This window comes from Balaenoptera musculus, chromosome 12, assembly GCF_009873245.2.
Source record: "Balaenoptera musculus isolate JJ_BM4_2016_0621 chromosome 12, mBalMus1.pri.v3, whole genome shotgun sequence".
Taxonomy (NCBI): domain Eukaryota; kingdom Metazoa; phylum Chordata; class Mammalia; order Artiodactyla; family Balaenopteridae; genus Balaenoptera; species Balaenoptera musculus.
The window spans coordinates 75128758-75145060 of NC_045796.1; the positions used below are offsets into that span (position 1 = coordinate 75128758).

Consider the following 16303-nt stretch of genomic DNA (forward strand, 5'->3'; position numbering starts at 1 on the left):
ACCCGGCGGCCGCGCGTTCCCCGCGCCGCGCTCCAGGCCCGCCTCGCTCTCGGCCACCGGCCGCGCGCCCGCCGGGCCGCCCAACGCACCGGGGCGTCCGGTCGGGGACGCGCGCCGCGCCCCGGCCGCCCCGAGCCGCCCCGAGCCGCCCGTGCGCGGGAGACGGACTCACGCTCGGCCCCGCCCCCCGCGCTCAGTGGGCTCGCCCGGAGTTCCCCGCGCCGCCCGAGATTTCGAGAATCGAAACCCTGGGAGCCTGCCCTGCCCCTTGCGCGCGGCGCCTGATTGGCACGGGGAAGTGGACGCTTTAGTTCACGCCGAGGCCCGGTTTATTAATGGAGTAAACGGCCTAGCCCTACACCACACAGTTTAAAAAGGGGGGGGGGGCGGTCGAAAGAACCTCTGGAGCCCCGTCATTAAGCTGCAATGACGCGCCATAAACGGCGAGAATTTTATGTTGGAAGTTGCTGCAGTTGCGCGTCTTTAGCCGGGAACCAGTTGTGAGGGCCATTTAGAACACTTGAGGCATCGTAAGTGTTTCGTCGTTTGGGGGGGGAAAAAAAGAGGGGCGGGGTGGGGGGGGGGTCCATACAGCAAATATATGTCTCTGCACATCAGTGCACACAGGAACCGCCGCCGGCTTCCCCCTCCGGGGACCGCGCCCGTCGCTGCAGCACCAGGCTCCGCAGGGCTCCGGCCGCGGGGTGGGTGGGGGCGGCGCCCTATGCAGATGAGGAGGGTGTGGCGAGCGTGCGGCGCCGGGCCCCGGAAGCGCCGAGAGGCCCCGGTATAAAAAAAGTAGTGAGGACATTTCCCCCGCACAACTGCTAAAGCTCCAGAGACGGGAGCGTGTGCGGCGGCGGCGGCGGCAGCAGGAGCCGCCACCTCCGGGACCACCGCGGCTGAGGCGGCGCGGGCGGGGTGAGGGGCGGGAGTGGCCGGCGCGGGCGGCGGGGGTCTGGGAAGGACTAAGTCACTCGCCGCTGCCGGGAGCGCACTCGCGGCTCCTGAAGTGTTGCCGCCTCGCAGTTCCTCGCTCGCCGCGCTCCTAGAAGGGGCGGCCGCCTCCAGGTGACACAGACGGGACTCCCGCTTGCGCTTTCCAGATGCATCAGAGATACTTTTGGTGCGGGGCTGCTCTGCGGGGGCGCGGCGCGCGCGGGCCGGAGACCGCGGGGGCCTGGGGAGGGAGAGTCTCCGGGGAGCCCCCGAGGCGGGGGGCGAAGCGGGGAGGGGGCGCGCTCCTTCCTCCTCGGGCCCCTGTCCGCCTGTCCGCCGCGCGTCTCAGCGCGCTCCTTCCCCCCTGTTTTCTTTTAGGACCGACCAGGGCCCAGTGGCGTTCGGCGGGCACTTCATGGCGGAAGGCGAAGGGTACTTTGCCATGGCCGAGGACGAGCTGGCCGGCGGCCCTTACATCCCCCTGGCCGGCGACTTTAGCGGCGGCGACTTCGGCGGCGGCGGCGGCGGCTTCGGCGGGCACTGCTTGGACTATTGCGAAAGCCCCACGGCGCACTGCAACGTGCTGAACTGGGAGCAAGTGCAGCGGCTGGACGGCATCCTGAGCGAGACCATCCCGATCCACGGGCGCGGCAACTTCCCCACGCTCGAGCTGCAGCCCAGCCTGATCGTGAAGGTGGTGCGGCGGCGCCTGGCCGAGAAGCGCATCGGCGTCCGCGACGTGCGCCTCAACGGCTCGGCCGCCAGCCACGTCCTGCACCAGGACAGCGGCCTGGGCTACAAGGATCTGGACCTCATCTTCTGCGCCGACCTGCGCGGGGAAGAGGAGTTTCAGACTGTGAAGGACGTCGTGCTGGACTGCCTGTTGGACTTCTTACCCGAAGGGGTGAACAAAGAGAAGATCACACCACTCACGCTCAAGGTAAAGCCCCCCGAGAGGGGCCGGGGGCGGCGGCGGGCCGGGCGCGGGGGGCGGCGCGGCGGGCAGAGGGGCGCACGTCTGCGGCCCGGACCCAGGTGGGCGCCCTGGCTGATTTTGCTTTTGAGTTTTTTCCTGAGTAAACCAAGGTGCGTGCACTGTGTCGAGTGTTTCAGCTGCTTCAGCTTCCAAGTCTCCTGCTTCCTCCTCTGCCCTGCCTTCTCTTCCTTCTCATTTTTTAACTCTTGGCTTTCCTTGATTGAGTCGTGTCCCGAGGAGATTCTGATAAGTGGAAGAGTGAAATGATGTGAACCTTTCATTTAAAAAAATTTTTTTGAGTCATTTGATGATTTAGTCTCTGGGAAGAGAGCAGCCTGCAGCAGAGGCTAGTCAATGGGCTTATTATTGTATTGGGAAATGTGAATAGATTTCCTAGCTGCCTTCACGTGACGCCATGTGTTAAGCATATATATGGTGCTTCTCCAGGTTGGTTCATGTGTTCAGGATATAATGGGTCCCCTCCTCCCCACTTTGGTCCAAAGCTCGTTTTATACAATTAGTTAAAATTATCCGAGGAACCAGCCTCCCAGAATGTCTTAATTTCGTTCATATTTGATTTTAGCTGCAGAAGCCCGGGGGGACCGACAAGATACAGATCCTATCGGTTCCCTCAGCAGGAGGGAAACGAGGTGACTAGGGACAAGGGTGAGAGGCAGACCAACTTTTCCCTGTAGGCCCTTCTCTCTTTTGAATATTGTGGTGATATTGTGTGAATATAGTACCTATAAGATCATTCTCAAAAAATAACATTTCAAAAGTCAGGCATGACAACAGAACCTCCTAGTACTGTGCTACCTCTGCGAGAAGCCTCACACCATTATTTCTAGTCTCTTTCCCAGACGGCAAAACCACTCGTTAAATGTATTTCTTTTTGTTGTTGTTGTTTTGAGAAGACTGTTTAACGTTTAAGCCTGCAGGTAGTGTTTTGCTGAAACTTGACAAAACAGAAGGGAAGGAGCAAAATAATTCTCAGCTGGGACGAGGATGTACTTATTTATTGATTTTTTTTTCTAGGTTTGCTCATCTTCTTGTTTTGTCTTTTAAATTGTAGGAAGCTTATGTGCAGAAAATGGTTAAAGTGTGCAATGACTCTGACCGATGGAGTCTTATATCCCTGTCAAACAACAGTGGCAAAAATGTGGAACTGAAATTTGTGGATTCCCTCCGGAGGCAGTTTGAATTTAGTGTAGATTCTTTTCAAATCAAATTAGACTCTCTTCTCCTCTTTTACGAATGTTCAGAGAACCCAATGACTGAAACGTTTCACCCCACAATAATCGGGGAGAGTGTCTATGGCGATTTCCACGAAGCCTTTGATCACCTTTGTAACAAGATCATTGCCACCCGGAACCCGGAGGAAATCAGAGGGGGAGGCCTGCTTAAGTACTGCAACCTCTTAGTGAGGGGCTTTAGGCCCGCCTCTGATGAGATCAAGACCCTTCAGAGGTATATGTGTTCTAGGTTTTTCATCGATTTCTCAGACATTGGAGAGCAGCAGAGAAAACTGGAGTCCTATTTGCAGAACCACTTCGTGGGCTTGGAAGACCGCAAGTATGACTATCTCATGACCCTTCATGGAGTGGTGAATGAGAGTACCGTGTGCCTGATGGGACATGAAAGAAGACAGACTTTAAACCTGATCACAATGCTGGCTATCCGGGTGCTAGCTGACCAAAATGTCATCCCTAACGTGGCTAATGTCACTTGCTATTACCAGCCAGCCCCGTACGTAGCAGATGCCAACTTTAGCAATTACTACATTGCACAGGTCCAGCCAGTGTTCACATGCCAGCAACAGACATACTCCACTTGGCTACCTTGCAATTAGGAATCATTTAAAAGTGTCCTGTGGGGAAGCCATTTCAGACAAGATAGGAAAGAAAAAGAAAGAAAAAAGAAAAAGGCTGAGTGACCCAGCCATGATTAGGGATATGTTTTGTGCAATGATGATCTGCTCCTGGTTTTAAACTTGGCAAAGCTTGTGGATCTTTTCATAGATATGGGAGCATGATCTCAAAATAACCCACCCCACCACCACCGCCAACCCTCCCACCTCATTCTCCTACCCAGCTGGATTCTGTCCTGAAACAAAAGAGACCTGTCATTAAAAGCAACCAGGTTCTCCTAAAATAACAAGGGAAAAAAAGCTTGATGACAATATGGGTTTGCAGTACCTGCTCCCATAGCTTTGCCATAGGAAAAAAAGACAAGTGGAGAGTTTCTTATAAGGCGGAGTTCACAAAAGGGAAAATACAGAGGAAAAAAGGGTCTCACTCCGACGAAATTATCAATTCAGGAGTTCAGATAGTAACAACTGTACAGGAGGAAGGGGGACTCCAACATTGGGATTACTATCTGAGGCTTGTAGCAAGTGCTTTCTGTGGAACTCTCCCATTGCGCTAATAGAAACGGCTTGCTCCGAATGAGCAGTAGTAGGTTGGTGCAGTTCTCATAACAAACAGCAGAACTTATGATGACACAATCCATTATTTCCAGCTGCGTGCATAGCTCGCATTTTTTAAATGTGAAAATGCAAGCAAAAACAGCTGTAGCAAAGAAAGTATGCTCAAGGACCAAAGATTTAACAGATAAAAATACCCAAGTAGAAAAGAAATAGTAGAATATATAAAGAGTTACTATATTTGTTACACACCGATATACATCAAAGTGCCTGTTGCCTTCTGAAAATTTGAAGTGGAAAAATTTTATGGTTTAATGACTATTTTATCAGGGACTCAAGAAGAAAATAAAACAACACATAAGCTTGTGAATGGTGGAGGAGATGCCCTATTTTTTCTTGACAAATACTTGTATAAAATTAACCTTGTTGGTGTGATATTATCCTAGGTACATGTGTATGTGTGTGTATATTATGTGTATATATATACATATTTGTGATATGTGTATATACACACAATACATTGATTATGGTCTAGAAAAATGTAGCATATAGGAAATGTTTAAATACTGTGTGCTTTTATGTTTTCAACAGGATGACATGAGACGTGGGCATATTGCAGTGATGAATTAAAACCCACATCTAAAAAAATTAAAGCGAATGAAGGAGGAAAACAATTAATATATTTGATAGGAAGAGCAGAGATTATACATTTTTAGTGAGTTTTTTTTTTCCTTTTTTTCTTTTTTTTTTTTTTTTTTTGTGAGTCATAGAATTCCACAAATGGGAGAATATTTGTTTGGCAGAGCACTCTTTTTTTATACTAAACTGCCATTTTGACAGTTTGAACCCTTTTACTTTTTGTAATACTTGCATACCTCCATGGTGTATAATCCAGTGGATCATGGATCAGTGATAGTCTGTTTAAATCCCTGACTGCTAAAAAAGAATTTCTGGTGATCTGAACACTACTTATTAATATTTAAATGAATTTTTAAATGAATGCATTGTGCATTCCAGGACCACTAGAATTTAGTAAATGTGAAATGACCCTTTTTAAAGAGTATTTGCACGATTACTTAAAATTTATATATGAAATATATATTATATATAAAATTTTATAAATTCATGCCAATATGAAACATCTTTGACCTGTTTGTCACACTGCATTTAAGTATTTAGTACTGTACTTTAAGTTCACTCACTTTGCATTCATTCAGATCCAACTTTATTTTCTGTTTCCCAAGAGACCAGTTACACCTTTGTGAAATGAACTGGCATTACTGTTTCAGTTCAGTGACAGCTAATCCTAAACCCATCCCTTCTCTCAGCCCTTAATTCCTTTGGACACTGGTCTTTGAAAATGTATTTGTTAAAAACAAATCTAACACCCGAAAACCTTCCCTTTGTATCGTGAAACAGCTGCACAATCCCTACCAAGTCTAGTGGATGACTGCGTACTCTGATCGTTGCTGTGAAGAGTCAACCAGATTTTTGTCATCAGTTAAAGAGGGATTGGGGAAGAAACTAGCATCATCCTATTGGCAGTGTAATTTATTTGTTATCTGGGCATCCCTCAGGTGCTCAATGCTGGTTTAATCCATCCGCACTACCTTTCTTGTGCATCTTTCTTTGAAGCCTTAACCGGAACTTGATGGGTTTGCTGTAGCAGCGTCCCTGTGAATTCTGTCCGAGCTGTAACAGCTACTGCACTGCCACTCACTGTTACGTAGGGAACTCTTTCTTCTCCCACGTTGGCTCAGACTCCCTCACTCCAGCCCTGGGTTTGAAAAATTCATTGTAAATTCCCAGGAAATATTCCATTTGCAGGTTAAGCCTGATACTTAACTGTCAGCAACCAGAGCTCCGCCTCCTTACCTGTTTGGATGTTTCCTAAAAGAAAACTAAGGGAACGCTCGGGAACAGAGGAGGAGTAGCTGGTGATCTGCCTTCTTCCTTCTCATCCTAACTCTTGACCGATGAGTCGTCCACTATTTCAGAAAGAATCTGGAGGTCTCTGGCTCTGCCATTGCTATGCCATTGCTATAACCTGCTGTTATTTTATGGCACAGATTTTTGTTTGGAGGGGCCTTCTTGGAAAATACGCTTTTCATTTGTTTTCTCAGATATTTATGTTCTTTTCTTGCTTACTCTGGGGCTGGTAGCATAGTTGGAAATGCCAGCACCTGGCATTCAGATAGAACAGGCTGTGCTCAAGACAACCTTCAGCATTTACGTTAAGATTTATATAATTTATTCCCCTTTTGTATGTACTATAGTCTTGTGCATATGTAGTTGAACAAACAGTGGAATATATATGTCTCTCTTTGTGGATGTGTGGCCTAAACATTTGAATGTCTGGTGAGAGAGAGCCGTGTGTCATAGGTCAGAGAAAAGGACAGCTCTCAATTCCTGATTAGTGCCTGTGATTTGCTTACCTTTGTGTTTATCTGGTCGAGTGTGCTGTTACTTCAAAGCAGGAAGAAGTTTTTTATCTTCTGGAGTCTCTTCTCACCTGTTCAGCCTGGCATGTCAGGGAATACTTCACCTGTGACAGTGCCCTTTTAACAAGTTGACTTTGCAGTAAAATCTCGTTGCCTCAAGACGTTCTACATCAAGATGGACTTTTCCCTTCCAGAAACGGGATCAAGTGTTTGCTCACTTTCGTAATGGGTGGATTGTTTTAACGTGGCTCCAAAATTGCAAGGATGGAAGAATGTCTGTAAGCCAAGCCAAGGAGGAAATGCCAAGAAAAGTGAACATACCGTTTTTTTTGCCACCCCTTTCTGTTTGCTGATCGTAGGTTGCCTTATTGTGCGTAAAGTTGTTTTCAATGCAATGCTTGTCAAATAAATATTGTGAACTATGTTGTAAATGAAATGTATTATGTTAAAAGCTGTCAGCAGTTCGAAAATAGGCTTTTTTGTTGTTTGAAGACAACGTGTGTTAGATGAAACCAAAAAGCCAAAAAAAAAAGTAATTTCATATATACCACCTGTTGGAATATAGTATTTCTTTATGATCTCTTATAGTATAGCCTTTTCAGCGCTAAGAAAGAATCTCTGTGTAATACGTTGTCGTAATAATGGCTTGCTAACAAAGTACATGGTCAAAGTACAAAGTTGGAAGATGTCAAGTAACTTGGCGAGACTGGCTGCAAATCCTTGCAGAATGGAGGGTGCTCTGCCCACTGGCTGTCTCTCTCTCCGACCTCTCTACAACCATCGCCTGCCCCAAGAGGCCCTGATTGCAGCACGCCGCACCTGGGGTCACTCTTTTGGAATACTTTCACTTCAGTCTGTGTCACAGGCAGAAAAGGAGTTGCTGGAGAATGGACTCTTAAAAACTGACTCATTTGAATCAGCGCTAGAGGGAACAGATTGTGAATTTTGTTTACAGCATCCAATATTTGGATTTTTTTTTTTTTGTAAATAAAAAGAAGTTATTTTTTTCTATTGATTTGTGCGTTGTTTTCCATCTCTGTGCTGGCTAAAGACCATATCCTCTGAATCCAACCTGTATCCATGAGAAAAGATGAAGCAGTGTTTGGAGGCGACCCACCTTTATCAATTCTGATTGGAGTGCCAGTCATTAAAATGCCCAGCTTGCAGCCAGCCCGTCTCTGACTGGCTCAGTAAGCTCCATTAGAATCTAGATAATGGGTGCCAACATTTTGAATCTGGTTGTGAGCTTAGCTGTGTTAAGTGACCCAGCCGGAGCTGTTTTCCAGGATCTCCTGGCTCTGGACTGTAGGTTTGCTGTAGCCCTGAGGGGGCCTTGGTTTTTAGGAGTAGCGTAAGCGTTGTGACTGAGTCATCCCTGGTTTTATATATATCATCCATTTGAGGCTCTGTAGCGTTATTCAGAGTGTTTGCCTCGGGAGGGAGGGAGTAAGTTCTGGCAGGCACTAATTGGAAGGGAAAGCGGAAGGAAGAGCAATCACAGGATCTAATATGTTGTGCTTTGTTTGTATGCATAAGCTGGGTGCAGAGATGTTGCCCTTTTGATGAGCATTTCAAATAGGTAATCTCACCTGTTCAGATTGCCAGGGAGCATCCATTTATTTATTTATTAATATTTTTTCTTTGTGTCGTTTTGGAGACTTTCTCAGTACTAGTAGCATGAGAATTTGGTAAGCCTCAGCTATTATAGGACATCCTTGTGGCTTTTTAAAACCGTTGAAAGTCCTGACGTTGGACAGAATACATGCTTGACGCTGAGGCTATGAAAGAGCCATTCCTGGTATTCAAAGCCAGTTTTCTGTCACATATACATCATAAAATACAAGGTGGTTATTTGGTTTGGTAGTGTTATTTGTGTGTCATTCTCTTCTTTGTTGCAACCTCTTCATTTTTTTACAACCATCCCTTGCATGTCTGTGGTCATCACAGAGTCCTTTTCCAGCCAGGGTTGAATAAGGACAGTAATATATTAAGCTCCTCCTGGACTTAGGTACACCCTGCTATTTCTAGTTGAATTACCAGACTGCACCTAGCTAAGCCTGGAGAGAAGTAACACACCCTTCTTTTCCTTAGGAATCTTACTACCTTAACATTCAGTGGCTTTAAGAAGAAAAACAAAACACAAAAAATTAATACCCAGAAAGCAAAAACAAGGAAATTAAAATCATAGTTTTAAAATATAAAGTAGAATAAGAACTTAAAATCATCAGATACCTAAGAAATTAAACTGTGATTTCCTTCTTAGAACCAAGTTTGAAATAATGTGAATGTCCTGCAGTCTAATAGCAGATACAGTCAAGCAGGAGGAGGGGGGAGGAGAAATGATTTTTAAATGACAGTGGCTTTCACCCAGCAAGGCCCAGGTCTTGGTTTCTAATGCTGTGCTCTAGGCCACCTTTGACAAATGGCTGGATCAAGGGCTGGGGCAAGGAATATACCAGGGGAACCTGGAGCATCTTACAGTTCCAGAAAGAAAGGGTGTGCCAAAAAAAAACCCCACAATGGTGCGGGGTGAGGGGCATGTCAAAAGGACACAGGGGCCACCTGAAAGAACTCCAATGGCCAAGCTAGAGCAATTTGAGCAAAAAATAAGTAGTATTGGATTATAATGCAAAGTGTAAAATATCCATGCATCCACACAGAAATAGATGATTGCATAAATAAATAAATAAATAAATAAATGGAGGCAAAAAGATAAATTTCCGGTGCAGAATTCCAAATAATCCGTGTACATACTGCTCACTCCAGGAGGTGGAGTTTAACTCCTTACCTCTTAAGCATGGGCTAGGCATGGAAAAGGGTGAGAAAAGAGTAACTGTACCAGTGTAGAGACCTGACAGACCATCTAAGCCAGGTGACAGGTGATGATGGTCCCCGTCACCAGTGATAAATCAGTGAAGATAACAGATAGTTATGGCGTGGTGAAAATGGTAGTTTACCTCTGCAATCTTCCTCCCCAAACCCATAATGTCTAATTATGAGAAGAGCATCAGACAAATTTAAATTGAGGGGCATTCTATAAAATATCAGACTAGTATTCCTTAAATCATCAAAACAAGGAAAATCTGAAAACTGCTACAGCCAAGAGGAGCCTTAAGGAGACGTGACAACTAAATGTCATGTGGTATCTTGGATGGGATCTGGAGCAGAAAAGGACATTAGGTAAAATCTAAGGGAATCTGAATAAAGTACTGTATTCCTGAAATAATGACATTTTTATATCTGTTTATTAGTTATGACAAATGTACCATGCTAATGTAGGACATTAACAGTGGGGAAAGTGGGCGTAGGGTATATGCAAACTCTCTGTACTCTCTTCACAATTTTTCTGTAAATCTAAAACTATTCTCAAATAAAACATTTATTAAAAAATGAAGACTGAGTGATTCTTTGCTATTTCTAGGGAAGTGACTCCATTTGTAAAATGAATAATGAATAGTGAGTTTTATTTTTTTAATGTCTACCATACTTAAAGTGTTAGGAGAGCGTATGAACTAGTAAAAATAGAATGATGTGTTTTACTCCAAAGTTTTAGAGAAGCTTTATCTACAAGTTTTGGAGAAAAGGAAAAGTGTTGAAGAGAGCTGAGTTATAGGCAAGTGTTTTTCCGTAGAATAGCAGGAGGAGTTCATATTACCTTAGAGTTTTAAGGAAAGGGAATACTAAATGTAACTACAAACCATTGTGTAGATATTTATAAATGTGGAGTTTTAAAATGGGCAAGGGACTAAAATTTCATCGCCCTAATATACAGAAAACCCTGGGGAGTTGTTGAGGAACTCTTTGCGAGGGAGTAAATGATGTGATTTTTTTCTAAATGCCAGGGGAGGCTAATAGTTCATGGAGTGTTGAAATGAATTATTATTTAATATAAATAACCACTTTCACAATTTACCTGCTTACCTAAGCTCTTTCAGCATATCAGGTTTTCTTAAAGTGAAGGGACAGCTGTTCTTATGTTTACTTTCTCACCTCAATCACTGGCATTAAAAATCGTTGAAAAATGCTGTTTTCAAAAATAGATGCCCTTAGTAATTTTTAAAAGCAGTCATTCCAGCTTTGCTGTTTATGAAGTTAGGACAAGGCCTGTGCTTTCTGCCGAGGGACATGGAGCACCCCCCCTGCAGGAATTTATGAGTGTGGGGTTAAGTTATTTCGAACCTCCATAATGGAAAGTTCCCTTCAGGATCCCCTTCAGAAACTATTGATTTTCCAGTACAGTGTGTACTTATCAGTAATGCCAAGATTTTGTGGCATCATCTGGCCATGTCATTAGAAAACGGCTGAAACCCTATTCTTTTTTTTTTTCTTCTTTTAGCAAAATTCAACATAACGAGCTACACTAGGCACTATGGATAACGCCATTCTGTGCATTAATTCTGAATTGCATAAGGTCTGGAGTATCTTCCTGTATATCTCTGCCAATAAGGTAAAGACGATCATGCTTCATTTGTTCTTTATTTTAATAGGGAATAATAAAAAAGTATTAAAATATCTGCGTTTTAGAGTCCAGTTATCAGAGAAGAGAAACAAATTCAATCAGGTTCAAGGCCCAAAGGCTGAATTAGAGTTGCCAGATTTCGTAAATAAAAATACACGATGCCCAGTTAAGTTTGAAATTCAGAGAAGCCATGATTTTTTTTTTTAAAGTGTTAAGTATGTCCCATGCAATATTTTGGACATACTTACACTGAAAACTTATCTGTATTTATCTGAGATTCAAATGTAACTGGGAGTCCTGTATTTTATCTGGTGACCCTGTAACCTATATGGGATTACAAAATAAGGCTGAAAAAGTTTCCTAGTATACAGTAAGAGTTCAGAACACTTTATAACTTGTTAATATCTAACTTCAGGTACCATGAAACACTCACTGCATTCACACAGAGTATGTGTAGCAGCAAACCCTTTGAAACATGGTTCATTCATTAAATATTTGCTGGATGCCTTTTATGTGTTTAGCCTGTGCTAGACTCTGAGACCCAAAAGAAGTGAAAGGACTGGTCCATTGACCTTTAGAAGGCTAGGTTCAACTTACAAGTAGAACTTAGTTGCTGAAATTTAATTTTTTCAGCTACCCTGGGGTTAATTCCTCACGAGGCTTAGCTCTGCATGGGGTACCGTAAAGAGCCCTGTGGACTAATGGGGAGTCTGGATGAGGGTAGTAGCCCTTGAAATGTGCCTTCTTGGGAGCTTTCAGAGGCAGATCTCCCCACAGGTAGCCCCTGTGTGGACAGGCGCTAGCCATTTGCTTGTTTGGGCAGGAAAGGATAAAACGTAGATATTTTGCAATTTCTGTAGAGGGGAGCAAAAATTCTCCCCGAGGTTCTGGACACTTGCGTTCTCTTTTCAAAACCACTGTGAAAATCTTTAGGGCTTAACTAGAATGCACCTTGAAATTTTATTGCCCTATAATCCTGTTTGCTGCAGCACATTAAAATTCCCTTGAATGTTTCTTATGTAACTACGTCTGGTTAACTGTCATCTTGAAGTTATTACAACTTAGTCTTTGCTGCTTTTTTTTCTCCAGAGCTGTGAAAGTCCTTTTCTCAGATGCTTCTAATGCACCAAACGCACCATGCACCCCAGACCTTACCCCCTCCCAATTTGTGTAGCACCGGTTGTGTTGTCAGTCTGGGTATTTGTTTTGTCAGGGTAGCGATCTTATTTAAGGAACATTTCTAACTGTCATTGGTTATTTATGTACTCCCCTGGCCTGCATTGGGTAGGAGAAATCCACAGCTTTCACCATCATCAAAACATTTAATAAATACTTTCTCATGCCCTTGGCTTGATGCTCTGTGAAGAGTTACAGAGGGTTGTACAAAGCTGGCTCCTTTCACTAGCAGTCTTAATTGAAAAGTGAAACAGGGATATGAACAAACAAAACACAAAGCAGCAGTGAATTTGCCAAACTATGAGTGGCCAAGCTCGTTCCCACTTTAGAGCATCTGCTGGTTGTTCCAGCTCCTTGGAAAGCTCTTTCTCCAGATTTTTGCATCTCTTGTACCCTCACTTTATTAGTATTATTATTATTATTACCATCATCAGTTACTGAAATGCTAGTTTCTCAGAGAGAGCCTCCTACTTAAAATAGAGTTTCCCTCTAGCATTTTTACCAAGTTACTCTAAGCCTTTATCCTAATTTTAGATGCATATTATCAGTACATCTGTCTCTACCTGAAATTGTATTATAAATGGATTTATTTCTTGATTTGTGGTTTATTTGTCACCATAGAATGAAGTTCCATAAAGGCCAAGAACTTTGTCTAATTTACCACCATGTTCTGAGGGTCCGAAATAACGCCTACTATGCAGGATATGCTTGTTAAATTTTGGTGAGTGAATGAATGACCGAATCCCATTTGGCTCAGGATGAGAGGTGCAGCGAAAATATCTATTGGGGAAGGTGTTAAAGAAGATGTAAGAATAGTGAAGAGTAATAGGGAACCCAGTTAAAATAAGAGCAGGATCTCCGAGATTGTCTGCTTATGGAAGGGGTCCAGGGGAGACCCGGGTGGAAAACTTCCAGTCTTGAGGTAGGAATGGAGCACCAAACAATAGGAGAGAGACGGTGTCTGTGGGGATGTTTAGGGCAGGAGTCTTCAAACCTCTTCTTGGTTCCTGTGCTCAAGCAGTTGAGAACAGTGGGCCAGCTTGTGTGGACAGCATTTATGTGGCCTGGTGCTTAGGGCAAGAGTGACAGGAAGCCCAGCTTCTAGTGCCCACGGGTCTGTTCTCTTTGTTCCCAAATCAAACCTCGTCTGGCAGCCTGGTAAACTGAGGACTTCAGTTGTCCTGGGCGGTGACTAGTCTCTTTTTCATCACCTGCTACACCTCTCAGAACTCAGGAATCCCTGAGAGAAGTTTTCCAGACAATGAGTACGGAGACTGAGGTCTGTCTCCTGTTTGAAGTAAGGGTAGGGGCCAATGTATAAAGGGCAGCGTGTTCATCAGCCCTTTCAGCTGATAAGACTGTTGGCGTTTCCACTGGCATCTTCAGCTGGTCAAGCCTCACGAACAAACAGTCCTGTCCTGGGGCATTATATGTGTCGTGACCCTTTGCTGTTGATGTTTCAGGAGTGTCCCAATTGCAGAATGCTGTTGTGTTGTCAGACCCCGTGCCCGCCGTGGTGTTGCATACGGTCACAGTAAGGCTTCTGATTGTAGGTGAGGTTCTATAATTGCCAAAGATGTTGAAGATCTGGTGCAATAAGGATCCCGGACTTCAAGAAATCATCTAAAAATTAGTTTCAGGCTTTCATTATTGCCACTTGTATTCATTAAAACCAACTTGAACTCTCTCCATCTCGTCCTAAGTCCCAAACCACTTAAGCCATGGCGATTTTCATGAGAAGGGATGTTGGGAGGGAAATGGGTCGAGAGAAGTGAAACAAGCATGATATATTTCATAAAAAGTACTGAGCATTTCATATAAAGCTCCATTATAAAGCAGGTAGGCGTGGGGCTTCTGAATCAACTCAAGGTTTGAAGAGCCAGTTGAGGAAATCTCTAAAAGATGGGCACATAAAGAGAGAGTTTTTCCTCATGTCCATGAAAGGACAAGCTTCGACAGTATGGGCATGCCAGGATTCTGACTCGCAACTCCATGAGAAGTCTTCCACTGCTCCGGCTCCCCGTCCCGTGTGTGCGTGTGCGTGTGCGTGTGCGTGTGTGTGTGTGTGTGTGTGTGTGTGTGTGTGTGATCTTTCCAGGCCATTTGGAGGGAGGACCTGACGTTTGTTGAGTTCCTCCTCGGGGTCAGGATGCTTAGCACTTGACGTACATCATCTATCATCTTGTTAATAGCTAATAGTGCCAATATTTTCCCCACTTTACTGAGTAGGAAATGAAATTTAGGAGGGATTGAGTTCTAGCTCTCCAGCTGGAAGGGAGAAGAGGGAGGATTCCAGGGCGAGTCTTGAACTTCACGTTCTTTGCTCTGTCCTAACCTCTCCACCCCCTCCCACCTCTCACCCTTGGCTGTGGATGGTCAGTGCTGCAGTTTCTCTCCATCCTCTGAACTTAAGAGCAGGAGAAAGAATGCACAGCACAGCCCAGCCGAGTTAGCGTGAACCCTAAGAAAAAGTGGTTCTACGGTGTGAACAGTTCCCACAGCAGGCCTTACAGACAGTGTATAATATCAGTAGTACATGTTCACTTTGATTAAATAATTATGTTTTCCATTTAATCATCAAAATAATCCTGAGAATTAGATTAAAGGGTATTATGATAATCTCACTTTTAAGGTAAAAAACATGAGACCCAGAGAGACAGAGCTTGTACGTAAGAAATAAAGGCCTTTAGATCTTGTTCAGTGATTACCCAGAGGGAGACTATTTCTGTTTGAGACACACAAGGCAAATTGGTATCCAGGTCCTTCTACCCCTTCTATCAGCCATCTATCCAAATGGCAGGTGCATCATAGCAACACAGCAGGTAGAAGATTCAGGAAGAGCATCTGAGCTTTTCTTATACGATGAGATCACGTAAATTGCCTATTGTGAGTGGATTACCTGACAAAAAATAAGCATGATTTAAATTTTTAGTTTGCACTCAGAATTCAGCAAACTACTTCAGTGCTGTCAAAGCTGTTTTCTGTATGTCCTATTACAGAGAATGGGCCACTTAATCTTTAAAAAGTGATCAATTAGCCTGGCTTACATCACGTCTTACTGACAGTGCTTGCTACCAGCTGGCTGCTTTTGAATCTGGGTTTTTTGTTTTTTTCCTTATTTTAAAGAAAATGTCTGAAAGGAAAGGTAAAGAGTGTAATGAGACATGCTAACCTCTTACAAAGCTCTGAATACATTTCTCTAATTCCTGAAATGTTCATTAGTTTTCTTGTGCTGCAGGCTGATCACACCTGTTTACTTTTGCCACCCGAAACGTTCCTTAGCATTTTTCTCCTAGTCTTCAGTGTCCGCCTAATGATGTCACAAGCCTTTCTCAATACACAATGTCAACAAGGTTCTTTGTCACTTGGTAAATAGTCGAGGGTGATTGGGGGCAAAGGGCAAGACCAGAGCTGAGGACCTGGGTTCTAGTTCTATACTAGTACTAGTTGATGTATTTCTAAGATGGCACTTAAGGAAACCCATTCATGTGATTTTTATTTAGCCTTGGGTGATGCAAGAACAGCTATAATTTTTACATGGTGTTTCTGAAGAACAGCTCTGCTCAGAACCCCTGCTTTGCAGATGCCAATCGTGCCCAATCTATGTCACTTAGCCTAGACCTTCTAGAAAGCAGAGCCTAAGGCAGTGATTATGATCCTGATGGTTTATTTGCCAGATGCAACGACAGGACGTTGAGGTAAGGAACAGGTGTAATTTGTTGCAACCCAGTGTGTCACCATGCTGGCTACTGCATCACAGGGTTTCACAAAGCAACACAATAGCTAATGCAGCAAGCTTGTTCAAACAGCAGGAGAGAATCCTCCAGAAAGTTTGAAAGGAGGCATTGTACCTTGGAGTAGTACATAGGAGAGAGAAAGGAAGGGAAATT

The 16303-nt window shown here is 44.2% G+C and overlaps 1 protein-coding gene across 4 annotated transcripts; it reads left to right on the forward strand.

The window, feature by feature from the left end:
• The first annotated feature begins 370 nt into the window (after positions 1-370).
• On the forward strand, positions 371-7792 carry TENT5A (terminal nucleotidyltransferase 5A). Of its 4 annotated transcripts, none has more exons than XM_036871499.1 (3): positions 371-530; positions 1318-1879; positions 2988-7792. In XM_036871499.1, the coding sequence occupies exons 2-3, from the start codon at positions 1355-1357 to the stop codon at positions 3762-3764; spliced, it is 1302 nt and encodes a 433-aa protein (XP_036727394.1). In that variant the 5' UTR covers positions 371-530; positions 1318-1354; the 3' UTR covers positions 3765-7792. The 4 variants fall into 4 exon arrangements, with proteins under 4 accessions (XP_036727394.1, XP_036727393.1, XP_036727392.1 ...); XM_036871498.1 differs by lacking the exon at positions 371-530 and adding an exon at positions 646-1071; XM_036871497.1 differs by lacking the exon at positions 371-530 and adding an exon at positions 799-1126.
• Positions 7793-16303: the final 8511 nt, after the last annotated feature.